The sequence below is a fragment of the Aquila chrysaetos genome, chromosome 6, assembly GCF_900496995.4.
Source record: "Aquila chrysaetos chrysaetos chromosome 6, bAquChr1.4, whole genome shotgun sequence".
NCBI classification, from domain to species: Eukaryota; Metazoa; Chordata; class Aves; order Accipitriformes; family Accipitridae; genus Aquila; species Aquila chrysaetos.
This window is the reverse complement of record NC_044009.1, coordinates 46486130-46512283: the sequence shown is the minus strand read 5'-3', so window position 1 is coordinate 46512283 and position 26154 is coordinate 46486130. Positions and strand designations below refer to the sequence as shown.

Below are 26154 nucleotides of genomic sequence, written 5' to 3'. Positions count from 1 at the left end.
CCCTTCCTCCAAAATAAAAGCTTCCAGGCTCTTGTGTTGCAGGCCCCTGCTAACAACATTTCTACTTTATGTGATAAAGACCTACCTTTTTTCTTCCTGTACCACTGCCTGGACCCAAACCACTTATTTCAGATGTGTTTTACCAGATTTTAATATGAACAACTCTCAAGTAAGGTCATTTAAACTGGAGCAAAGAGTCTGTCTGCAGTATTTTAAATTTAACCATATGATCCTAACTGCTTGCTTCCTTGTGACACAAGTACTTCAGAGGAGCCTCACAAAAGACGACAGTTATGTTTTCTGGAAAATAGTTTATTGAGTGCTTGGGGAATTAAAAAGTACAAGGTTTTGCTTGCAGTTGCAGAAGCAAGAAAAAAGTTAAACATAAATTAGTTACCTGATTTGCTAATTATAGTGCTTCTGAAACCCTCATTTTAATCAGTCATCACCTACCATGACCTTTATATTAATATCTGGCCCTTAAATTGATGTAGCAGAATATTTATAGTTTAAAAAGTGCCTTTCTATGGCAGAAGGGTAATGATTATGAAAGCTGAGAGAGATTTTCAGTTTCTTTTTAACTCTTTGCTTCTAGGCCTCAGCTACACCCACTTGATTTTTCTGACTTAGGTGACTTTATTCCATACTCCACTGCAGGAATAAGAATTAAGTAATTCAGTCAGTGTAAAGTAAGGCCCACTTGTCCAGAAGCTTTAGTTGACTCAGATCAAGTAAGGGAAGGAAGGGGGGGGGGGGGGGGGGGAAGCGCCAGACAGTGATTAGTGCAGTTACTCAAAACTACATTTGTTGTGTAGAATTTCCATTCCAAGTATTGTTTTCATCTTCTCCATCATCTTGAGTCCTCAGTCTATATATTTTGCCTTCTTTTTTGAAGTCTTCCCCCCGCTTTTCCACTACTCGTTTCCTGACGGCTTGCCTAGGGTACAAATGACAGCGAGGTTTGACAGTTTCCCTGGTAGTAATTACACACAAGAAGTGAATGCAATAAAAATGCAAATCATGCATCCTTCCTTATCCCCAATAACAGTTTTCTTCAGCCCCTTGTTTCCTTGGGAAAGAATACCCAGCTGAAAATTTGTCATTTAGCAGTCAGTCAAACTGACAGAATCTCATTTCCCCTGGAAAGCACCTGTCATTGAAGCAATACGTGGCCGCTTCACATGAAATGGCCTAGCAGCTCTCCCAGTACAGGGGAGGTCTCATTCTCTAGGCAATACAAAGCCTTAACTGTCAAAAATCAGACTTCAGTTGCTTGAGCTTCTTGTACAACCACACCATAACAATTTGACATCTAATTTTCAGAATTTTTATCTTCCAAACAATATCAGCTGAAGCGAAGCCCACAGTTGTAGTTACAGATGAAATCCCTATTCATAAATGATGGCAAGAGAATGCTTTTTTTACTCTGTAATTGGAAATTGAAGCAAAGAATGAGGAGGTTGCTTAATCACACATGTAAAAACCGAGAAATCCTAGTCAGAGCTGCCATGCAGTTTACCAGCCACCAGGTTGAGCCTTTTAACCAGATGGAAGGGTGGTGGCCAGAAACTACACGGAGAGGGCAGCAGTTAAGAGACAGATATAGTTCAGTTCCCCACTACAAGATGAAAACAATTCCTGCAAGCGGTTTGAGAAATAGCTGCCTTAAACAGCTTTGATTACCTGCTTTGCTCAATGCTGCTAGATGCGGAAGGATTTGAATGGTCTTGCTGATGAGCTGATCTCACAGTAGACTGTGAGGGAGGTGGACTCGTAAACAGGAAGTTGCTAATAAATCTCCAAACAGCTAAGAGGGGATAAAGTATTGTGCCCAAGAACTTCCACAGATCACCGCCTGAAGCCTGAACAACAGAACTAGCAGGTCTTCCCGCCTGGTCGTGAACACGTAAAGCAAACTTGTCAGATTATTAAAGTCGTGCACTTCTAGACAGAGTATTTAATCCATAATTTAGAAGCAGCTCAGCAGACACAAGAGAACTCCTTTGGTTACACGCTAGACAAATATCTACACCACCATTTATCTGCTTCAGAAAAAGCCCTCCCCCGAATCAGTCCTGACAAAAATTACACTAATTTTGCAATCTTAGACACAGAAAAAAACAAAATTCAAGCCAAGTATTATCATGGCCCACTAACAGCAAATATACAGCTACAGTACTGCTGTTTGCAAGAAAATGTAAAGCAAACAAACCAAAACCCAGCACCTACCGGCAGCAACACTACTGAAGCACTGGGTGCTAACTCTAGCTCCAGTAATTTCTTTCCGTAATCTTCTTTGGTAAACTCCCTTCTGGGAAACATTGTCGCCAGTGAAAAATTGCCATAAGCATTACCAACTGTCTGTGAAAATATAAAGAAAACTTTTGTTTATAACTGTTCACTTTCAAACAACTGCAGATTTACCAGTGGAGTATACCTTGCCGTATTGACCCAAGAGTTCTATATCAAACTATCAATCATCTTCATATAGAGAAACAAAGGATTTTTCATAACCTACTGTCTCTTAACTAATGATACGCTGCACTAATACAAAGGCAGTTGGTGGCACTGGAGAAGGCTGCTACAAAAACCCACTTCACATAAACAAAAAGAAAAGCAGTTGATGACAGTTCCACCACGATCAACAACTAGTTGATGCTACACCAACTTGTAATCAACACATAGCTGAGAAAACAAAACACCAATTTACCTGTGCAGCAAACTGCCTTGCTTCTTCCAGCCGTGCTTCAGATGGGAACTGGTTAGTAAAGGAAGATCCATCTGGAAGGCGGAACTGAATCCTGGCTATTGCACTGCAGGACACGTATCGGGGTCAGTCAACACATGAACAGTTACAGACAAATGCTCCTGGGGCTTTAGTTTGGTAGTATTGAAATGTGGGAGAGAGGGACAGTCATCCTACTCATGGCAGTGCAGATGGGTTGTAAGTTTGGATCCACAGTTGATAACCACCTCATTGTATCTCACAATGCATCTCCTGGTTTTTGTCAGAGTCCAAGACCCATCACCGTTCAAACAAGATATTTATATTAATCACGCAAAAAATTAATAAGTGAATGAAATATAAACTGTATTTCTTTTGTGTAGCCTGTATTAGTTTTGTTCTTTTTTCAAGAAGTTGTATTATGAAGGCACAGACATTTAAGCTGGCTTGGCAAGTAATTTTATATTCAACTAGCTACGGGCCAGCGTTACTGTGTGAGTTTCAACACCAACACAGGCTGTTACTCCCATGCTTGCTCTCTGTTCAGGGGCAGTACTAGACTCACAGTGGCTCCTTAACTCCACATAAGGTCTCTATAGGTTAAGAGTATTTCTTAAAACACTAGTGTTGGGCAAAGCAGGAGACTCCTCTGACACGGACAGCTGATGACCCCAGTCAAGCCTTGCTGAATCCAAGCCAACTGCACGCACAGCCAAACAGCTGCGTTGGCACCATGCTCCCCAGCACAGTTCTGACGTTGTCTAGTCATTCTGTCTAGTCATTATCTATCACATTCTCACCTTACCTAGTTCCCCACCTAGCCCCATTATATGTGGTATTTAAATCAAAGATCATACAGGAAAAGCTCTTATCTAACTAAAATAACACACAAGGAAAGGTGGTCAGTGTTTCATAATCAGGAATGTCAGAAGGTTGAAAGTTATCAGAGAACATAATATTCATGTAAATAGCTACAAATAAATATTATGAAAGAAAACCAACTTTTTATGTCACTGTTTAAACAGTTCAACATGGCATCAATTAATAGATTAGGATATATATTAAATCTCTTAAAAGTTTAAGTTTCTTTATCTCTCTCCCCCAAAACACACACTTCTTTCTCTACAGGAACTCACCTTCGCTCCTTTTGAGATGCTTCTTTTCTGGCCTCTATTTCAGCCTGTTTAGCCTGAAGAGCTGCAGCTTTTGCAGCTTCTGCTTCTTCCTTCGATTTTGCAAAGCGAGCTGCTCTCTCAGCACGATCCTGTGAAAGGACCAAACACAAACATTAATTTTTACCATAAATTGTAGCTTAACATTCATTAAAACGGAGAGCTACGATCTGTACTCAGTACCCAACCAGGGGACAAGACAGTATGGCTGCAAAGAATTATTCACCGCCAAACTGCACAATCTCATGTTGTTAGCCAAGATGACACTTTCCAATGAGTCACTTCATGCAAATAGTTGCTAATAGATGATCTTCCCATGCAAGTTTATCACTCCAGTGAAGATAAAGGGAAAATAAATAAATAAACAAACAAACAATAAATCTTATGACAAGTTACATGATTACAGTTCTAAGTGTTCTAGGCCAAAACCTAACAATGAGGAGGGATTTCAATTGTTACGAACTGCTTATATCTATATACGCACACACATATATACAAATTTGGAAAACAATCCTCACCACCATTTTGAGATCCGTGTTCTTCTGCATGTTCCACAATTAAATATTCCCTGTGCTTCTGTTCCAGAACTATACTTGCAATTATTTTTATGTTTAAATGATAATTCTCCACTGGACTCAAGGAATATGACAAAAAAGTTGGTATGTTTGTTCAGAAAGAAAAGATCATCATGAATATGAACGCAGAAGCTTCACTTTATACACAGGAAACGCTACATAAACCCCAAGCATATGAACTGTTACAATACCAGGCCACACTAAAATGGACAATCTTTCAACATTTCACTGAATGAGAAAATGTATCCTTTTAGTACACTGGTGGCCCTTGTGAAAGAGAGAAGCAGCAAGCTATCTTCCAAAATGAAAAATTTACCATTGCAATCTGTTGTCTTATACGCTCTCTAGCAGCCTTCTCTTCTGCCTTTTCTCTGTTCCTTTCCTCTAACATACGTTTTGTCAATTCTTCTTCCTGTCGTCTTTTGTACTCCAACATTTCTTTACCAGTTTTTCTCCGTTCAATTTCTTTCTTAATTTCTTTCTGAATAAACAACAGACACAAAAAATTGGACCATGAAATTGCCTTGGCCAAGAGTAAGACAAGACTGAAGTACATTTGTTTAAAAAGGAATGAAGCATTTATTCAAATAAGGGTATAAAAAAAATTGCAAGCGGTTTTACATTTTTGTGTTACCTGTTCTTCTTCTTTCCTTTTCTCTTCTCGTCTTTCTTCAAGCTTTTTTGTTATTCTAAATTTAAAAAGGAAGTGAAAAGTCTTAAAATTGCAGTATCTGTTATTAACATTTTAAAATTTTAATGAAGCATTTGTAAACACTTGCAGAAGACTGGAACACATGAAAATGAACTGTAACACAGTGCTAATACCTACTGTACAGTAATGATTCATTCACATGCGGGTGTACCATCCATAAAAAGATGAGGTGGTGATTCACCACCCAGTTTCTGACATTTAATGGAGTTCTAACATATTCCTTCTGTCATTTTTTGCTCAGTAAATGAAGAATCTTACATCTTACTGTTGAACCAACTTGTAAGACATACAATAAGCAAATACTATTTATGATCTGTGGTAACAGAAACACTAAAACTCAATCTCTTCTTAGCTATTTAAGCCATCTGGTTTCTTCTGCACATCACTTCCTAAAATGGAAAGCAAATAATATATAGCACTGACATAAATGCACATGCATCTGTCTCATCTATCCAGAAAGGTGCCTTAGAATAAGGATTGACTTAAAAAACCATAGCAATTTACAACATATTTTAAGTCTAGGGAATGGCAAGCATGACCAAACAACTCCATGAGAAGTCAGATAATCAGAAAAATTTTGTTTGTATAGTAGCTGTTTTGCTTTTTAAAAAAGAAAACAGTAATTACCACAGAGGTTTGCCTCTGTTTTCCCCTGAAAGAAATGTTGCAGATATGTGCAAATGTAGTGTAATTTAAGATTAATGCACATTTTGAAAAAGAACTTTGGTATTTATAAGAAAATACTGACTGCATTTTCTTATCATTAGTAAGAAAAAAATTATACTTATTGTCCAACATCTTTTAAAGAAAACTGAAATGAAATGTGAAAAGGTTTTAAAATATATTTTAGCAATATAAATAATCCTATTTACTAAGTATGTGCTACTGGTTTTAGGTAGGATATTACAAATAGTATCAGTCTTAGAGATGCTAAAACCCAATTTTATACACTGAATCTCATACTTAAAAACAATCGATTTAATGAATGAACCATGTACTGAACCAGATACTTCTGGTCACTGTACTTTTAACTACTAGAACTAGCATTGCTCCTGAGACCTCATTACTGTTCACTGATAAAACAAAAGAAGAGTCTGAGAAGAGGATTCCTCTGGCTCTTTCAATATGCCTAGACTACAAACAGTCATCAAATAGACAAGAAGAAAAAGAAGCAAGATGTCATCTCTGTAAAAAACCTAGCTTAGCACTTCATTACCCCAGTTTCAAGTGCTTTCAGTTCAATATTTTAACTCATTCAAAAATGTGCAGCAAACATATTGTCCCTATTCAAATTATATCAAAGGGGAACATTTATAGTTTTCCAGATTACCCCTTTCTTTCAGAGTATGTGAAAAAAAGAGATTCATTTAAAAGCTGTTTTCTAGTATTGTCACATACATCTAAACAAAAATAAGACCACATAAAAGTTTGCCACATGATAACAGAACGAGCACCAAAATCCTGTCATTAAGTCCGTTTGTTAAAAAACCACACAAACCAACCAAAAAACCACAACAAAACTGCCTCCTGAGAAACAAATACAATACATTAGGAAGTCCGCAAAAGAAGACTTACCTTTCTACTTTGAGTGCAAGATCATTCACAGGCTGAGCATCACTCACTTGTTCATCTAAAGAATTAGTTGCTTCCTGGCTTGCTTGACCTGAATTTGCTCCATCTTCAAGTGATTTACAAGAAAGTAATCCATAAGAGAAAAATAAGAGGTGTATTTCTTATCATTAAAAATTATTATGCTCATTGTTAGCCACAATTCACAGCAACTAGGTTATCTTAAGGACATACAAAATTCTGCTATTTAGACTCCCCCCTCCACCCCCCATTTGGCTTCACGTTACTAATCCAGAGAAACTTTTAAAATTGAACCCTCTTTCAAGAAAGTGTGCACAGTTTTCGTTGTATTATAAACCATAGATTTATCACTCATTAAAACTGAGCAGAATGAGAAGTTATTCTTCCTTCTAGCCTTGCAATCGGCATTCTAGGATACCCAAGTTTTTTCTCAACAAGTCCACTCAATGTATTGCCTTTCACATACCATCACGTAACAACTTAAGAAAAGGAAAACTATTTCAAAAGCAAATTAGCTAGCATTTGTGTAAAAATACATTACCAGCAGAAGGTCTTATTGAGTCAGATGTAACAGACTCGGGAGAGTCACAAAACTCTACTGCTCTGGATTGCGTATTTTCTGGAGCATCGTCAGATGGACAGGAGGCACACGGAGCAGATGACTGACTTGCATTTTCCAAAGGCTGCCCTTTTACTGTGTGCATCTAAAAAATTGGGGAAAAAAACCCCCGAGACTATGAAACTTTGAATATTTTCCACAGGTTCAAAGGTCAAGACTAAACTATTTTCAGAGAATCAGTCCTATTTAAAATATAAAACTAAAACTATCACGTATTGTTTGTTGACTGTGATGCAAGCATACATTTCATATTTTTTTCCTAATTTTAGTCTTACACTTGAAGTCAAAGTGATAAAACTATCTACAGTTATACTATGTTCAAGCATAATTTTATAAATCCACATTACAAGACAATATTACAAAACCACATATGAACTTTACTGAAAGAGTAATCGGTATGTCATTCCAGTTCAGAGTTCTTGACATATTTCTTCAATACTGTTAGTGTTACACAGACAATCTAAAACAATGTTTGAAACAAAAAAATAACGTAGCACCTTTGGATAGTACTTTGCAACCTGTTCAATTTGTGTACTGAATTTAAGTTTGCAGATTTTGTTGTTGGAAGGATATAGAACCAGTAATTCATAACTCCCCAAAGCACAGGCTAAGGGCCAGCGACATCTCTTGTCTTGAGCACGTGAGCACACCCAACTCAATCTGAAATATCCAGTCTGTCAGCAAGTGTTACCTGTTTAACTTTACGGATTCTGGTAACAAGCTCTTCAACAGAAACGCTGCCAGCAATTACTTCCAAAGGGATTCCATTGTCTCCTATAAAAAAACTCGATGGAACACACACTACAGGATCTGCACAGCAACAGTTAAGGGCAACAAACGACAGAAGTTTATAAAGTAACTTTAAAAGGAAAAGCGTAAGTCCTTCCTACAGAACCTTCTAGCCCAATATTCTATCTCCACCTGGTTGCCAGCAGTCAGTGCCAAGGGAGGAAGAAAAAAGACGCTAACAAAAATGCTGGAAAACATTACATACAACTGATTAGAATTTCTTCTTTTCTTTGAAATGGTTTAAGCCAAAATATTTTTCTCCAACACACATGCATCCGACAAGCAATTACGCTTTGACTTAAAAGACTTTGGTTTAGTGTGAGACAACATCTGTGTAGACAACAATGAATTCTTTACAGCATTAAGAAAATCCAAGTTAAGGTACTGAATTCCCTTCCTCAGCATCATACAGAATTCCTGAGCTATACGCAGTGACCTACTTAAGGTAGGCAGATGTTTACCTAACTTCACACCTGTGTATCTGATAGAACCCAATCCACTACTTGTTCTTCCTTCTCTGTAACTCTGAACTCCAGCTAATAATTTAAAGCATTGCTTTTTTGTTTTCTAATGCTGATTAGTAATACCAATGGGTTATTTTGTTTACATAAAGCTTTGGATAATTTTCTATTTGGAGTATTACATAGGATTAACATCAGAAAACCCCAACTTGTTCACTTTCTCTAAGAATTGACAGTAAGTTGGATACATAGATGGTATCTTTTAAGTACAGTTTCTTGCATATTTTTGTGCCATAAGAAGTATTTTTAATAACGTTGCTTGTACATATATTTCTTAAGAACAGTACTAACTTGTAAAGAGCAATTTTCTGTAATCATTATGTAGTATCTAAACTGATCTCAAAGGATACAAATTTGAGAAAACTGCAGGCATGCTTCGCTGTTTAAAAGAAAAGAGTCGTTTAAGGGGAGCAATCACTTCGCAACAACTTTAGATTAAGTCTTTCATCATAAAAATAACTGTCCTACTACCACACACAAAACTATTTAAATACTTGAGAGAACACTAAAAGCAAATCTGCATTGCATCTTCTTGTTAACATTTTGCATAAGCGTTGACATGGTGACAATCCCTGGTTATCACAGTTGACTATATAAGATTTAGGGGAACAGTGCTAAGAAGCAGTTCAGGAAAAAGACATCTAGTCTACTGAGTGCAAATAATATACTAAGTCTAATAAAATGTCTACAGAGCATTTCAAAATAATACCATTTTTGGAAATGTCAGTGTGCTTTCTGCACATGGACTGGAACACTTACACAAAACAAAAATAGTTGAGCAATTTACCCAGGAACTTCAATGCTTCGCTATTCGATGTGTTACAATAGAGAAAAACACATTTTCTCTGCGGCTTTACAGATTTTTATCTTTCTGAATTCACGAGAATTTTTAAATTCGTTATGTAACTTGGCAAATCAAGAACTGCCTCAAGAGTACTTGCATTTTGATTCCAGCTTTTTTACATAACTTTTGTGTCTCTTCCTGTTGAAAAAAGACAACCTCAAGCATCCTTTTACTAGTACTGAAATACAGTCCGACATACACAATCAATATTCTGCAGAACACAACAGTAAATTTGGACATTTGGAATTTTCTCAGGCTCTAGTGGCTTCAGGTGTACTGAATTCACTTATGTTCTGCAACCTTGTATTTAGTTTAGACTACCTCCAAGTCAGGGGGAGGATTTCAAAAGCCTCTTACTCTCATCATCATCAATGAAAGACTGTGTAAGAGACAGAATTAGAATGGGATCAAACCTTTTGGTGTCGATTTTAATAGCAACAAAACCATCTGAGGCAGCTTCAGTCACCTTCTCATCTTCCCACCTTGCAGCCATCTCAGTAGATTGTTCATCCTCACCTGTAAGATACAGCACACGTGTGATACTAAACATACCACAAATTACTGTCTGTGGTCTGATTTTAGCTTTGCTTCAATTGCTTGAAATCACCTTTGAAAGACGCTCTCATGATTATTTTTGAGTCAGTTTATCATTTATTTTTGATAATCTGGAGACAACTCACTCCAGCTGACTTGCCTGGCTAACATACCAAAAACCCAATACACCAAAAATCCTTCCAAGCCAGCAAGCACATAGCTTTCACAGTCATTCAACTGCATGGTGAGATGGTCCAAGGGAGCAGAACAGACTGGACCACACAGATGGAACAGACAGAGGAACTGGTGGTGATGGCCAAGTCCCAAGATCGGCTCGGTTGCATCATCTAATTGCACAACTGCCGAAAGATCTCATTTTCACGTTACAGTGTGTATGCTTATGCTTTAGTATTTTGCTTCAGTATACTCTCATAATATGCAAGGAGATTCCCACAGCTCAGAGGAAACCATAGCTTCTCCCTGACATTAAGCTTGACCTAACATGCTAAAACCATCCACTGCTTACCCCTCATTATAAATTTAATTACATATTGGTACACCAGCTGCTAATAGGTAAAACTGTATTTTCCCCTCCTTGGAAATACATAATTCAGCAGACAAGGTTTCATCAGTTTGATGACGTTAAAAAAACCCCACAAACCAAGAAACATTTATTCGCAGGATTATTTGTAACTTAGTTTTGTATTCCAGTTCCTGACACGAACAGTAACAGTAGGAGGGAAGGAACAAGAGTAACAGTAGAAGAGGAGCTACTTAAGTAAGGGAAACTGCAAAGGTGCTCTGGGGCTACAGATTCAGAAGTGTTATTCTAATCACATTAAACACATCAATCATGCATTTATCTTCCAAAGCACCGGTTTAGTGAGGATGTGGGTTAATAAGTACAATTCCGATTAATATTAACCATGTTTCAACAAGTAAATCAGCCTGCAACCATTTCTTTATCTTCAATCTGTATTACTTTCTAGCAGCTTGGAAACAACTGTACTCTTGATGAAGAATTTGAGTCACAAGTACAGAAGTATAGTAGTGCATTATTCGGTGACAACAACAAACCATTTGTTTGTTTCATCCCAGTTGCCATTTCATGCAGTATTTTTCACTCGTTAAACATCAGGAGTTATACGTGGAGTCCCCTGGTGAAGCGCTGCTTCCTTAAGGCCATAACTGCCTGGCCGCAATGCTTCTCAGAGAGACACGTATCAAAAATATACCAATTTTGGAAAAGTGTTTTCCAACCACATGTATTGATTTTTCCCTGGAAGCACTGGAGCCAGTAAGAAAGTATTCATCTCTATTACTATTATTCTACATAAGCAAGTAAATATTTAGGATAGCTTATGTAGGAACCTTTCCTCTTCCTTTAAGTGCAGTGCTTCCAACTGTGGTCAATGGATGCAGCTGTTCTGCCAAGAGTGGTTCGGCCTCCTCCCCCATTTCCAAATGCTCAGAGACAGACAGCTGCTTCACCACACACTTTTTCAAAAGGACATGTGCTCATCCGATTAGGCTACTAAAAATACCTAAATACTTGCCTAACACTAACTTTTCCATACAAACAACTGCTGTAGAAAAAGAATGCTGAAAGACACAAACAGGTCAGAGACTGTTCACAGTACAATCTCTGAGAGATGTGACCCATGAATGAAAATGCTGATAACTCACATTTTACAAAGCTCTATGCCATGAAGCACAGTTTAATATTGTGACCACCCACAGAAGAGTTGCTTATTCTCACACATCTTTTTGTTTTGATAACCCTTTCTCATTTGGGGGTTAAGGTTCATTTATTACAGTTTTGTAGTAGTAATTATATCCTGAAATGAAAACTGCCAGGCCCCAGGAAAAGGATCAGAAAAGTCAAGAGGTCAAGCTGAACAGAACTTGACATAGTTCATAATTCTGCTAAACACCGAGCTATCAAAACCACCTCAGAGTTCTAGTTCCCAAGAGTCTCAGATTTGTTGTTTCTCAAACAAAAGTATCACTTTATTTCACTTAGCGGAAAGACCTGTACACAATTTGCAGTCACGCTTGCTCATCTCCTAAATTTGGTCAGGTAAATTTAGATATCTACATAGCGAAAACGTATCCATCGTTTCTCAAGTGATTCAGATAATTGGAAGAGACTCTTTTTCTGCAATGATTTATCTCCCGTACAAGGGACTTACTCAAAACCAACACAGGTTGTCAAAGGACTTTAATTCCCCATCCCTCAGCACAGTCATCAGGGAAAAGCACTTTCCTTTCAGAAGAAGCGAGATAGGCCCAGCTGACTTCTCAATGTCCAACATTTTATAACTACTCAGCAAGAGTAAGGATTGCCCATCCTGGAAATGACAGAAAGCCAGGACATTAAGCTGCTCACCTCCTCCTCCTCTGCATCATTTCACATATTTAACTTGAAAAGTGCTTTGATACAGCTTGGCTACAAAATGCTAACAAATAGCTTGTTGGTTGCAAATCAGTGCTTTGTAAAAAAATAATCTAAAAATAAAGTTATGAACAAAGGAAGAAGTGTTTCTACAAATGTTACTAAAAAGAAACACAAACATTTTAGCTTGAAGTTTTTTCTTTTCTCCCCCCTCATTTTTTCACTTCTGAAAAGCACTTTTTATGAGTGGCCTGGTATTTTCACGATCAGAACATGTCTTAACTTTTGGAAAGAATAATCCTAAACACCTCAATCAGGACAGAGAAGGTATCTGAGGGGGTTTCCTATCAAATGAACAATTAACTTTAGATTAATAACTCAAATAACGAGAGGAGGTTTTTAACTCTGCAGGCTAGAAAATCATGTACATAACAGCTACCAACAAGATACTAGAGACATTCACCAGACCTGTTTCAGCACCAGGAATACTTTTTCCCTGTGCAGCAGCAGAACTACTAGCAATTATTTGATGCCACAAAGTAATTCATCTGGTCCCCAAACACAACTTCCTTGCTTTGTGCGTACAGAAGCCTCTAATCTAATTTAAAATCAGTTTTTTAAGTCAGACATGCTTCACCTTATGCTCCCTGGAGAGTATGGAGCAACCCCTTTTATTGCAACTTCCCATGAATTCAACAGGATATTTAATATGCTTACACAACTACACAGAATATGCTGTGAAGGTTTTAAAACCTGAACTAAAAAAAATGTTAGGATTATAACTGCAAACAAAAATGTTGAAGAAAAAAAACTGGTTGAACAACATGCAATTGCAGTCACAAACACCACCTCATTGTTAAGATAAACAGCCACGTTACGCCTTGCTTGACTGGAAAATATTCTAGAATCAGAAAGAATAATCCAGTTCTTCATTTTCTAGCAGTTGTTTAGAGAAGTGCAGTGAAGAGGGAGAGAGGGACAGACAGATGGTAGCAGAAACCAAACAGAGGTGGACCTACCAGAATTCAGTAATTTCTGTCAAGGCTGTATCTAATAGCTATCCTCCACAGTGGCCACCCTACAATTACAGTTAATTTATATTTTCTGTTTCTCTCATGTAATTTTCGTTCCTTTATTAATTTTTTGTCCCCATATACACTATTGGACAAAGCATACAAAACAAAACAGAAACACTGAACACTTCTGAAAGCGTGTTTTCCTGCTCAGAAATCTGTGTTCAAATGCCTGTCTATGGGCAAGCGTGTAGCATGAAGACTCAAAGCTACCATCACCACCCACTGTGCAGTTTTAAACATGGATCTATCTACCCAAACAACAAACCCAGTCACTGCTAGCATAAAAATAGACTATTCTTGCAGCCTCAGCATCCTTCAAACACACCTGCTTCTGCACATGGTGAGAAAGTATGTTCTTGGGTTTCCCAATTCCCTTTCTCAGCAGGCATAACAGAACTGCTTTGCGATCAGCTCCATCACAGGTCAGCCACCCCAATCCCACTGTTCCTAGGGTAGACCAGAACTCAGCAGAACTCCTGACGCTTTCATTTTGGAGATATGCTTGCCCTAAGTAACACTGCCCCTTTTTCAGGGGTCATGAGAACAAGCAAAACAAAACAAATCAAATCTTTACAGTATACTACAATGTCAAAACTCAGTTACGTCCCCGCAATCATACATTTATCTCCACTCTGCATATCTCCACATTCCTGCATCCACCTGGTCAACGTTCACATCTAAAAGAAATGGCCAGTTTTATGTACAAATTTAGTTTTGTAAAAAACATTGGAAATAAGTTACAAAGTGCATTTCTCAACCCCGATATATATGTATCATGTTCAAAATATAAGTACTGAATTACTATAAAAAAAAAAATAAAAAAAATCTTTGTGGTGGGTTAACTTTGGCTGGATGCCAGATGGCCACCAAAGCCGCTCTATCATTCTGCTCCTCAACTAGACAGGGAAGAAAAACATGATGAAAGGCTCGTGGGTCGAGATAAGGACAGGGAGAGTTCACTCACCAATTACTGTCACAGGTAAAACAGACTCGACTTGGGGAAAATTAATTTAATGCCAATTGAATGTCAGAGTAGTATCATGAGAAATAAAACCAAATGTTAAAATACCTTCCGCCCATCCCTCCTTTCTTTCTGGGCTTAACTCCACTCCCAATTTTCTCTACCTCCTCCCCGCCAGCAGCACGGGGGATGGGGAATGGGGGTTGGGGTCAGTTCATCACACATTGTCTCTGCTGCTCCTTCCTCCTCAGGGGCAGGACTCCTCACTCTTCCCCTGCTCCAGCGTGGGGTCCCTCTCACAGGAGACAGTCCTCCACAAACTTCTCCAACGTGGGTCCTTCCCACAGGCTGCAGTTCTTCACGAACTGCTCCAGCGTGGGTCCTTCCCATGGGCTGCAGTCCTTCAGGCACAGACTGCTCCAGCGTGGGTCTCTTCCATGGGGTCACAAGTCCTGCCAGGAGCCTGCTCCAGCGCAGGCTTCCCACAGGGTCACAGCCTCCTCTGGGCATCCCCCTGCTCCAGCGTGGGGTCCTCCCTGGGCTGCAGGTGGATATCTGTTCCACCGTGGACCTCCCTGTGCTGCAGGGGGACAGCCTGCCTCACCGTGGTCTTCCCCACGGGCTGCAGGGGAATCTCTGCTCCGGCGCCTGGAGCACCTCCTCCCCCTCCTTCTTCACTGACCTTGGGGTCTACAGGCCTGGTTCTCTTACATGTTCTCACTCCTCTCTCCCAGCTGCTGTTGTGCAGCAGTTCTTCCCCCTCCTTTTTCCCCCCTTCTTAAATCTCTTATCCCAGAGGCGCTACCACTGTCACTGATGGGCTCGGCCTTGCCCAGCAGCGGGTCCGTCTTGGAGCCGGCTGGCACTGGCTCTGTTGGACATGGGGAAGTTTCTGACACCTTCCCACAGAAGCCACCCCTGCAGCCCCCCAGCTACCAAAACCTAGCCACGTAAACCCAATACAAAGCATTTGAAACACCCAAGAAATTTAGCAGAAAACTTTTAACCCTGAGTAGGGAGTTGGGGGGAAGATCAGCCTTTACACAAGTCAAAGCACATTATGTTTCACAGGTGAAGATGTCAAGTGTTGCAAAACACCTGTGTGAGGAAGTTTCTTGTTGTTTACCACCTGGCTTTTCATTTAATTTTATATAATATGCTATGATCATGCAGAGACCTATCAGGTAGGCACTGTTGGTAAACACACTGAAGTATGTTTATGGAAAATAAATAAGTAAATCCAATGGTAAAAGGCTTTTACATCATAGCACCCACCTGCCATCATGATTTGTGGGCTTTAAAAAGCTGCCTTAAAGCCTGCATACACTACCCCATCCCCTCCTCCTACACCAACACAGCATGTTGTGGGCTGAGAAGATCTTGACTTCTCGCACTGTTTACTATCCAGTAGAAAATGCTGTTCTCCAAGTATAAGGAGAGTTGTGTCAACAAAGGAACTTAACTGTACTTAAGGAACTTAAAGGAACAAAGGACCTTAACTGCACATCCCCCTTGGGAGTGAACTTCTCCTTGAAGCTAAGCGAATCCCACAGTTCAATAATTCTTAAGGGAACGACACTAGTCACAGGTTTACCGTGGTTGTTTTTTCATGAGGCATCTGAAAAACTTCAAGCCACAAGCGCTTAAGGCAACAGTAAAAACAAGACAAACACCACAGACACACACAAAAAGACAAGAAGAAAGTGAAAGAGTCCGTCCGATGTCCTCCTTTGTCTTCACCTGCCCTAATTTTCCCAAACAGAAAGGCAATGTACCCAAAGGCAATGTGAGTTTCTATAGGTTTCAATTACCATTCAGTTACAGAACAAACACTATAGGGACCTCGGGAAAAAAAAAATAAAAAAAAAAGAGGACAGCGTACACAGACAGCCAAGAAAGTTACAGCAGTAAGGACCGCATGCCGGCGCATGCAAGGGTATGGCGAAGGGAGAAGCAAAACACGGCAAGAGCTCGTTTCGCTGCCCAAAGCCGCGCCGCGCCCCGCCGAGGGCAAGGCCAGGGGCTGACACCACGACAGCAGGCCCCGCACCGCCGGGCCGGGCAGCGGGGACTCGTACTGACACAGCAGAAATCACGGCGCGGCGGGAGGGGGAGGCGGGCAAGCAACAGCTGGCGGAGGCGCCGCCGAGCCTCCGGCAAGATCCGCCCGGGGGCGAGCGAGCGAACGAGCGAGCGAGCGGCAACGGCTGACGGGCTGACTGACAGGGCCGCGGGCTGACAGGGCCGCGGACGCGCTGGGCCCACCCGACGAGGGAAGGCTGCGGGCGGGCCGGGAACCGCGCTCGACTCGGGCGCCGCCGGAGCCCGGGGCCGTCCCGGGCGGCCTGAGGGACGGCACCCGCAGCCCACGGAGGCCCGCGCTACCTGAGCGGCGGCGGCCGCTCCCGCTCCCCTCCGGCCCCGGCGGAGAACGCGACCGCAGGCGCTGCGTCAGCTCGGGGCCGGGCCGTACCTGAGACGAACACGACGAAGACCGAGCTCCGCTGCTTGGCGGCGGCGATGGCGGCCGGGATGGAGCCGCCGAACCACATCATGGTGCCGCCGGACCCGGGCGCTGCCGACCGCCGCCGAAGGCGCATGCGGCCTCCGCACCAACGGCCCGCCCGAGCGCGTGCGCCGGCGGCCGCGGCCCCGCCTCCCCTCCGGATTGGCGGCCGCGGGCGGCGCGCGCCCGCCCTCGGCCACGCGCCGGGTGGCGGCAGATTCGCCTCGGCCGGCCGCCATCTTGACGCCTCGGTACCCCGCCGCGGGGCTGCGGCCCTGGGCGGTGTCCCAGCGCAAAATGGCTGAGGGGGGGGGGGCGCCGGGGCCGCTTCAGGTAGAAGGGGGCCCACGCAGCTAGGGTGCGTCTTCTGTACCCCAGGGCCTGCGGTGAGGGGCTGTGAGGACAGGGTGGCCGCAGTTAACGCTGGCCCTACCATCCACCTTGGGAAAGTCAAGGGCGTGACAGAGGGGAAAAAGGATGGAGGAGGTACGTGTTTGACAGAAATCCATGCTAGGTACGTTAAAAGCAGAGAGTGCGGCATGCACAGATCCTCCGTGAGCAGCAGGAGGCGAGGCCAGGACATCCTCCATGTTCCCCAGTGAGCCAGGCTGCGTGAGGGACTGGGACTGGGGCGGCGCGGCGTTCACAGCACGCAGCCTTAGTGGGGGCACAGCCGGCAAAGGCAGGCAGTGTCCTTGATGGACGTTTCACAGTAATGAGGACAGGACAATTTCTTTCAAGTGCTCTGATGGTAACATTTTGGAAAAAATGCTGCACTTAAGTTTCATAGAAACACAATTAGGACTGGGACTACATATTCTGAGTAAGTATTGCTGAGGCAGATACTGTGAAACATTTGAAGGCCAAAAAATACAGAGTCTCTCTGCCTGGAAAGCTCTTCACTGTTGTACTTTGCGTAACCTGGAGTTTAATTAGAAAAGTCACTGGACAATGACGACTAAAAAATCTACACAGCTATAGTGGAAATAGGCAAATCAATGTTAATATACAAAAACTGTTTTACCTCTCTCAAGGTGCAGCATGTGGACTACGTGTCACAGTAATCCCGCTCACTGGGTAAGCTTTGCATACACATGCTGTGCTTCTGCAAGTTTCTTAAAGAAGTAACAGTCAGAACATTACAGCTTTTCTGCTGAGATGGTATTATTTTTTTGTATTTTCATTCTTCATGGTACAAAACGGACTTAAGAACGATGCCAAAGGTTGGATGGTATTAAACGATAAATTTTTTGGAGATGAACAAAAAGACATCTCTGTTATGCATGTGCATGTAGTGGAAGAGGTTAGGTTGTAATGGGTGTTAGTATCTTAAGCTCTATGAAGAATTTGGATGTGTTGCACTAATTCTTGTGGCATTTCCAACAGTTGTAGTTTGCATTTATTGCATCTCATTTGAAACCCTAAATGGGAAGCCACGTTGCATAAGAAGGGTGAGTGAAGTGTTGAACACAATATTTTTTGGAAATTATTTTGCAAATACAGTTTCCAAAAATTTCTACACCACTTCAAGCAAAGAAGAAATTTTGTTTCAACATAAAAGTGGAAGGGCTTACTAATGACTGGATAGGTAACTTCTTGTGAGGGTGTACAATCTTTTACATCATCAGGAACTATTTTTATTACATTCTCAAATAATTACAATTTTAAAAGTATAATTCTCTAACCGTAGGGTCACCACCGAGTTGCTGCTGGAATTAATCTGAGAGCCCCTAGAGCAGGTGTTCCTGGGAAACAGCAGAGGTCTTCAATTGGTAGGCCCAAGCAAAAGGAAGGGTAACTAGTAAGTAGAAAGTTGTATTGGGAAATAAGAAAAAGTAATTTGATAGCTGAAGCATTACCCAGAATTCAGTTCCTTGCTGTGCCTGGCTAACTTAGGCAAATTTTATATATGTGTGTGTATTACATCTGTTACTATTGTGGAAATGTCAACAAGTTTGTTAAAATGAATACACAAAACCAAATTCAGCAATCAGTACGGGAAGCAATGCAAGACAGTGATTTACATTTTTAAGAGATTAATTTTTTCCACCAAAACCAGCACAGATCTACTTGGATTAAAAAGGAAAATATTTTTATTAGTGAATGACTTTTTTTAATTGCACTGTTGCTTCCATCAATGGTTCATTAACAAATCAAAGTATCAGTTTAAGCCAAATAAAAAGGCAACAAATTTGAGTAAACATGGGGAAAAGCTCTGGTGTATTTCCTAGTATGTATAAATTAATGTGATGATAGACTATCATAGCACACTAAATAATGCTCTTTCTTAGAGTAACTAATTTGGAAACCATAAGAAGGGCAAGACAGTGCTGCATACTAATCTCCCTAATTAACCCTCCAAAAGTTAAGATATTAGAAAGAAGCAGAATGCCAGTGTGTCCCCTCTCAAGTTCAAACCGAGGTCATCTGTAAGTCAAGTGTGATGTACAAGATTTATTTTTTCTTTTTTTTTTTTTTTTTTTTTTTTTTTTTTTAAGTTAGCTGTCAAATAATTGTGGGAACTCAAATATAACTGGTCACTTAGGGTTGAAGCTAGTCCCTATTGCAGCCAGCTTCTAGCATGCCTTCCACCTCTGCTGCACCTGTATCTGAAAAATTTCACCACTATCAGCATGGTGTATTTTCATCACTCTTTAGTCTAATTCAGATTTTCAGTTAACTGGGGCATGGGAACTGAATTAAGAATAAACCTCACTGTTAAGCATTATCCACAACAGCACAGTTTATTTTTATAATTTATACCAGTTTTAAAAGCATACAACCATCAGCAACATACAGATTTTCCTATACAGCTCTTTGGTTTACAGCACTAGTCTTATCTGACATTCAAGTTTCTCTTCAGAAGTGCAGAACAGTTCATTGCAGTTGCATGCATCCCATATAATGACTAGGCTCGTGTGCTTTACCAGTAAGACTGAAAAATGAAAAAAAGAAGCAAACACTGAAGTGTTTGTGCCCTGGACCAAATTTTAATGCTTCTTAATCATCTCTTAAGCAAGATCCACTTTCAACCTGACAAATTTTGACAAAACAGCAAACATCGCAAAATGTCAAGTAGTTACAAGCAGGATAAAAAAATAAACCTTGCTAATAAGGAGCTGCCAAACAGAGTCAGGTCCAAACGCCAGCCCAACAAGCCCAAACACACAAGGCAGACATTGAACTAAAAGGAGGCTCATGAACATAATTGCATACATTTTCAAGTCAGCCAAGAGGCAACTTCATTTACATTGGACCTTGCATCTGAAGTTTTCAGATGTGAATAATGAGTTTGGTCTCAGGTTCCAGAATAAGAGAACTTAAAGGGACTTAATTTTCAGAATGTTTTGGAAATTAGGCCCTTTTAAGGGTTCTAGTCTACACCCGAGAAATAAGGCTTCCAAAATGAAGTCACGCTGACATTGTGCACTCTTAAGTTTATGCCTGTTGACATCAATAGCCAAAAATACCCAAACCCAAAACATCTGAAACGTTGATAGGAGCAGGACATGGAATAGAGGCAGCACATCAACCTTCATGAAGACTGAGCTGTAAAAACATTGAAGGGATTGAAATAAGTCCTTTTTCAGCTGGAAATACATAAAAATTCCAGCTACAGTTATTTTTCATGACCTGTAATGTAAAAGTGGTTTGATCAATTTTCTCCAAAACTTCATATAAACATTCTTTGCCTCAGGGCTAAATACAGGAAATTACAGCCCGCACCAATTTTCTAGGGAAAAAATATGTCGTGGAGTTAAATAGATATTTATAAAAGAAGTTTTAATTATGACTCCCTTTCAGACATCCAAACAAGTTGGTACAAGATTAACTCAAAACAATAAACATCTCAAATGTGAAGTTTTAAGGCACAAATGAGTGTCATAGCATGAGAATGTAACTATTTATGCTACCGGGAGAGGGAAGTGGATTGCATTACTAGATAGGAAAAGTGTATAGAACTATTTGAATGGTGCAAGACCAAAAAAATGGTCTTACTGTGAAAGGCATGTTGCGTATCAAAGTACCTTATTTGATTCATCAGGCTAAACACTTCTTGTGCTTTGACAAAACTGAACTCCCATCTATGTGCTGCTCTCCTGTACCACCCGCATCTTGAAACATAATGCGTGTTCTACAAAAGGCCAGTAGGATTAGGAATGGTTGCAGCTAGAAACACCTAACCACTGCAGTCTTCAGTACACCTCAGTGCTAGAGTTCTTTCTTTGTAGATGTTCTCCTACTTTTCATGTCATTTTCTAAGTGTATGTGTGTGAGTGAAAGAAAAGGATTTCAGATTATAGTAGGTTAAATTTGCACAGGGAGGAGTCTCAGGTAAGATGCAAGATGCCTATTACCAACGTTTCACTTTATACCAATCCAGTCTTACTGAAACATGAGGCATGTGAGGCTGTAGTTTGGCAACCACGTGGAGGCTGTGAGTAGATTCTCAGGTGTGCTGTTATGATCTACCCAACCTCAAGTCCGTGTGGCTTTGAGTGTTCCCAAACTATGGAGCTTAAATTTGTTTTCGTAATTTTGACTTATCATCTTCACTGTAATATCAGAAATAACATAGAATCTGTTCACAGTTCAGGGATGCGTTTTACGCAGTAATAAAACTGTATTAATTAGAAATTAAAATCAAGAAATAGTAGCCTTTGGTGGAGTAGGTAATAGCCAGATTGGTTCAGCTTTTCTGGTTACTCTTCCAGTGCTTTTTCCTCAGCTTTAAAAGTTATAAGGCATGTTCCCAACCAAATGAAATGTATTAAATTACTGCGATATAATTTAAGTCCTCACTTAATTCCTTTTGGCACTAGTTGCTTTAAAAATGGCTCTAATGTTAAATGACAGGAACCTCAAATACACTCAAGTACTAGAAAATTGCTTGAGAACGCTAGTTTTACATATGTCTGTTTCATGCCATAAAGTGCATTTATTTGCTTTCTAGAATGTGATCCAAATCTATGGAACAAATGTAGTGCCAGGGTTTTTGTACACAGTCCCTAGGCTTGTGTGTTTTAAGGAACCAAAAGGGGCGGAAGTGTAAAAGCCAGGAAGGTACAAATGGTCTTGGTTACATGAGTTAACGCCCTGTTCACTTACTGGAGACACTATGAAATAGCACAAAATCAGGAATGAACAAGACTAAAGCAGAAATATTTGAATTCTGTGCCCACTGTAGACATCGGAGCCCTCTGATACTTCCAAAGTCCTATTATCTGTGTGGCTCATATCAGCACGTCCAGATCAAAAAAATGTAACTGCCCTTGTTTAACACAGAGGGAAACATACTCGGAAAGGGTGACCTGCCTGTAGTAACTGTAGGCAAGTATCAGTGTCAGGATTAGAACGGAACTGGCTTATTACATGTTGTAATTTTTTCTTCTAGGGCAATTTGCACTCCAGTTAACAACTTGATAAGAATTAAGTATTTGCTGGGCCTTGGTCCTATTCAGTGTATCCCTCCCCTCCTTTTGTTTGGATTGCTCGTGTTCTGCATGTTTACCTCTCTCATTACATTTTCTTCTCTGGTTATTATGGGGAAAGTTTATTAAACGAAGCAAGTCATGCAGCATCCTTTGGAAATGGTTTGATTTGATGTTAGATTTAGGTTTTGGGTCGTTCAGAATAGATGGAAGCTCTCAGCTATTGACTGCTCTTCTACATCTATGAAAAATCTTATCCTGGAATGTGTTAGCCACAGGAGGCACCTGCCTCTCTGGGCTGTGACACCTGTCATTACAGACCTTTAATCTGTTAACTACTTTTACAGGATTAAAACCATAATCTTAAAACGAGCACTGGAATCGGCAAGAGGCAGTGACGGAACTTGTGCGTTAATCATGTTATCTCTGTGCTATTCAGAGAAGGGGAATATTATAATCTGCGTAAGCTCGTGTTCTTAATCATCTTTGGTTTTGGGTGCAATAAACTACAACAATCCAACCGGAGGAGGAAAAAATATGTCCCCTCATTCAAGCAGCATATTCAGTCAAGTAGTAGCGTAAGAACTCGAATGCCAAGTACCATCCTTTTAGAAAAGCAGACAGAGATAATTAGATTTGTCTTTTGGCTAGGGGCTTGAAGCCAAACATTTTCCCCTCTGTTTTAGGGGAACATCTGAGTGTTAAGTTTACCTTTAGTCACGTAAATACCTGTTGCTGCAGCATTTTGCAGAATCAAGTCCCATATACCTGATTTATTAGGCTACATTATTCCCAGAAAGGTCAGTTTTCTTCCAAATACTTTGACTGATCACATGAAGGATTTAAGAATTGACCATGCATAGGACTGTTCTTGCCACTTCACATGTTTATGTGTGGTTGCTCAGGGATAGGATTTTTTGTATACAAGATGTAAGTTAATGCTAGTTTAGGCACCTAAATTCTTTACTTTTCCTCTGTAAAATATGTTCTTAAACATAACCTTTACCTTGAGTTTCCACTTATGGAAGTTACAAACGCATCTTTTACGAAGCGATAGCCTTAGGAAGGGAACAAGTAGTTGCTCGTCTACACAGTGAATCAGTGCCTGTGCTAAAAATAAAATACCAGCAGCAGTCCCTTATGGTGTCTGATCAATTTCTCTCTCTTTTTACTTACATAGGGAAACAGTTAAAAATGATGAAGGGCAGGATAACATAAATGCTTCAAGAAGAGGAACAGCAATAGTGGTTCTTCGAGAAGTTCTAGTGTTTGTGTTATTTTTAATTTCTTTTCTCACATTTGAAGGTATCTAAACCATTAATACATGTTCATCCAGGTTTCAGAAGACTCCTAGAAGTTTAAACAAGTGCACTGAAAAAGTTTGTGTTTGTAAACATTTATTTTCTTGAACTGAAAAAGGCTTGCATCAGCACACATTGTACAGCCTTGCAAATTACACAAATTGAAAAAAGTTTGTTTCATTTATGTGCAGTGAATCTTTAATGTCCAGTGAGCATCTGCAAATGATGAAAACTTAAACCATTAAAAAGGTTTCCAGCACTTATCAAACACAATTATCTTAGCGTGAAAAGGAAGAGAAAGAGATCCATACTGGTGGGAACACAATTAAAGTGCAAACATTTTGTCACCTGTGAAGATACATTTTAGTCTCTTCACGCTTTTGCTGAAAAGAAGAAATATTAAAATGTGATTCAGTGAACATTCTTTGTAACCTATTCATATTTCCCTTTAAATAATTATTAAACTTGTTGGATCAGAAGCAAATCCTTCAAGGGTACAACCTACTCGTAATTTCTTTTAACATTGCTTGAATGAATCTCGAAAGAAAATGACCATCTAAGAAGTTAGTTACTAAAATTATGTATTTTTTTTTTCTCAAAAAAAAAAAAAAAAAAAAAAAACCAAAACCCAAACCAAACACAAGGGACAAAGAACAGGTTAACTTGAAGATTTGGGGTAGTTTGCTAGAAAATGAGTGTAATTCCTTGAAAATGGAAAATGGTTCTCTTTTCCCCTCTACCAATCCTCAGGTTCCTGCCTTGGAATGGACAGCTGTGTGCTGGCTGTGAAAAGGGATTATAAAATACAAATCTGAATATGGATTTTTATGAACGTTTGCTGTACAATAGAACTTTGGATCTGATACAAGAATTCAAAAATATAAAACAAAACTACTATAAAAGTAGGGGGCATTTCAACAGCATTCCTTGTAGAAAGCTGCCTGTCTCAAAGATGATTCCTTGCTATTGTCTGGGATTAACTCTGTATATTTTTTCTTCATCTTGCTGGATCACTGGGTTATTTAGTCTTCAGTGGCTAATGTCATATGACAAAACATCCCAGGAGTCTCTATGAAGGGAACAGAAACTCCATAACATCAAGCCAATTGAGGAGAGGAGGACATGGAAGTAGTAAAGGCTGAGTGTCCACTGATGTAACTGCTACTGAGAACTAGCCCTTTCCAGAACATGAAAGTCGTAGTGCTTCTTGCTTGTTCTCAGCCTGAACTTGTTCACTGAGGTACTACTTTGTTTCTTCAACGCATTCTGAGCAGCTGACATTGTAGGGAACGTAGCTAGAACTGTGTAAGTGGAAGCCAAGTCACTAGGTTTGGATGGCTCAGTGTTCACGCTACTGTCTCCGCTGCCACAGTAACGACGATGGTGCTGCTGCTGTGTTTGTAGACACTGCGAATCCCTTAGCCACCGAATCTTGGCACCAACTTTTAAAAGTTCTCCAAATAGTTTTTCTGCTTCCATACGAGTTATGCCTTCTGGCAGTTCAGTAATTTCTAGAACTTTTCCCACAACTGAAACAAGAAAAACATTGCATCTAAATTGGTCATTGTCCTTAATGATACAACAAACACAACAGAAAATGAGTTATTTCATACTTGTATCTCCAGTTGGCTGATACCAAATACACAGGCATTCCATTTCTGGTATTCTAGAGAGCCTTTTGCTTTCACATTTAGCACTGCTTACAGCTACAAGCGTACAAACAAAAGCTGAGAATACAAAGAGGGCCCTCAAGAGAGGAGGAAAAATAATAAAATAATCAACACCTAATTTTGCAGCAGGTTTGAGAACTCACTATAGCATCTCACTGGCTTTGCCTGTTAACTCTTCACACATCACCGTGCTAAAAAACTAGTTTCTCTTCTCTCAAAAAATACTCTCCAGTAAATAGTTAGAAAAAGCTGATTTATCTGTAACTGTCTGCAAAGATTTGATAGTAGGTAACACTTGCAACAAAAATTCTTTCCGGTGAAGATACAGAGATAGATGATATCAGGTTTTATTTGGACGACATCTTTACTAACTCCAAGGAGCTAATCTGTGGATCTCTTAATACGTGCTTACTTCTATTAGAAGGAGAAGGGGAAAAAAAAAAAAAAAGAAAAAAAAACTAACAAAGAGGGCAGCACAAACTAATTTGTAGTTTATGTTTGATTTCACATTTCATGCAAGTAAAAGGAAGCGGGGGTACGTATATTTATTATAACAATATTTAATGTAACGATATAATAGAACTTATGTCCAGTAAACTGACAAACTTGCTTTTCCTTTTAGTACTGTCCAATCCTGATCTTCTCTGGTCTTTTCTCCAGCCTTCAAAACTATGCTTTTCTCATTTAACCTTCCTCTTTTCTCTCTAAATCAAGTCTTCCTCTCTATCCTTA

At 40.1% G+C, this 26154-nt stretch overlaps 2 protein-coding genes across 24 annotated transcripts in view; both read right to left on the bottom strand.

Moving 5' to 3' along the window:
- Positions 1 to 294: 294 nt before the first annotated feature.
- On the bottom strand, positions 295 to 17144 carry UBXN4 (UBX domain protein 4). The gene is made up of 13 exons (XM_030018237.2): positions 16987 to 17144; positions 9961 to 10063; positions 9054 to 9082; positions 8085 to 8203; positions 7316 to 7478; positions 6760 to 6862; positions 5107 to 5161; positions 4789 to 4953; positions 3862 to 3989; positions 2711 to 2813; positions 2230 to 2361; positions 1684 to 1892; positions 295 to 937 (listed from the first exon to the last, which is right to left on the bottom strand). The coding sequence occupies exons 1-13, from the start codon at positions 17111 to 17113 to the stop codon at positions 799 to 801; spliced, it is 1575 nt and encodes a 524-aa protein (XP_029874097.1). The 5' UTR covers positions 17114 to 17144; the 3' UTR covers positions 295 to 798.
- Positions 17145 to 19747: 2603 nt separating this feature from the next.
- R3HDM1 (R3H domain containing 1) overlaps positions 19748 to 26154 on the bottom strand; it is a 92840-nt gene continuing 86433 nt past the window's right edge. For all 23 annotated transcript variants that reach the window (XM_030019302.2, XM_030019311.2, XM_030019295.2 and 20 more), the window contains one exon: positions 19748 to 25281. In XM_030019302.2, coding sequence (XP_029875162.1) covers positions 24914 to 25281 — 368 coding nt within the window. In that variant the 3' untranslated portion in view covers positions 19748 to 24913. The remainder of the gene's footprint in view (positions 25282 to 26154) is intronic.

Excerpts from the sequence above, each read along its gene's own strand:
- UBXN4 (XM_030018237.2), bottom strand. The coding sequence starts at position 17,113 with ATGCGCCTTCGGCGGCGGTCGGCAGCGCCCGGGTCCGGCGGCACCATG. Across the intron at positions 9,083-9,960 it reads ATTAAAATCGACACCAAAAG|CGAAGCATGCCTGCAGTTTT; the intron begins GTTTGATCCCAT and ends TCTTTTAAACAG. Across the intron at positions 8,204-9,053 it reads CCTGCAGTTTTCTCAAATTT|ATCCTGTAGTGTGTGTTCCA; the intron begins GTATCCTTTGAG and ends GTTGCTGTGCAG.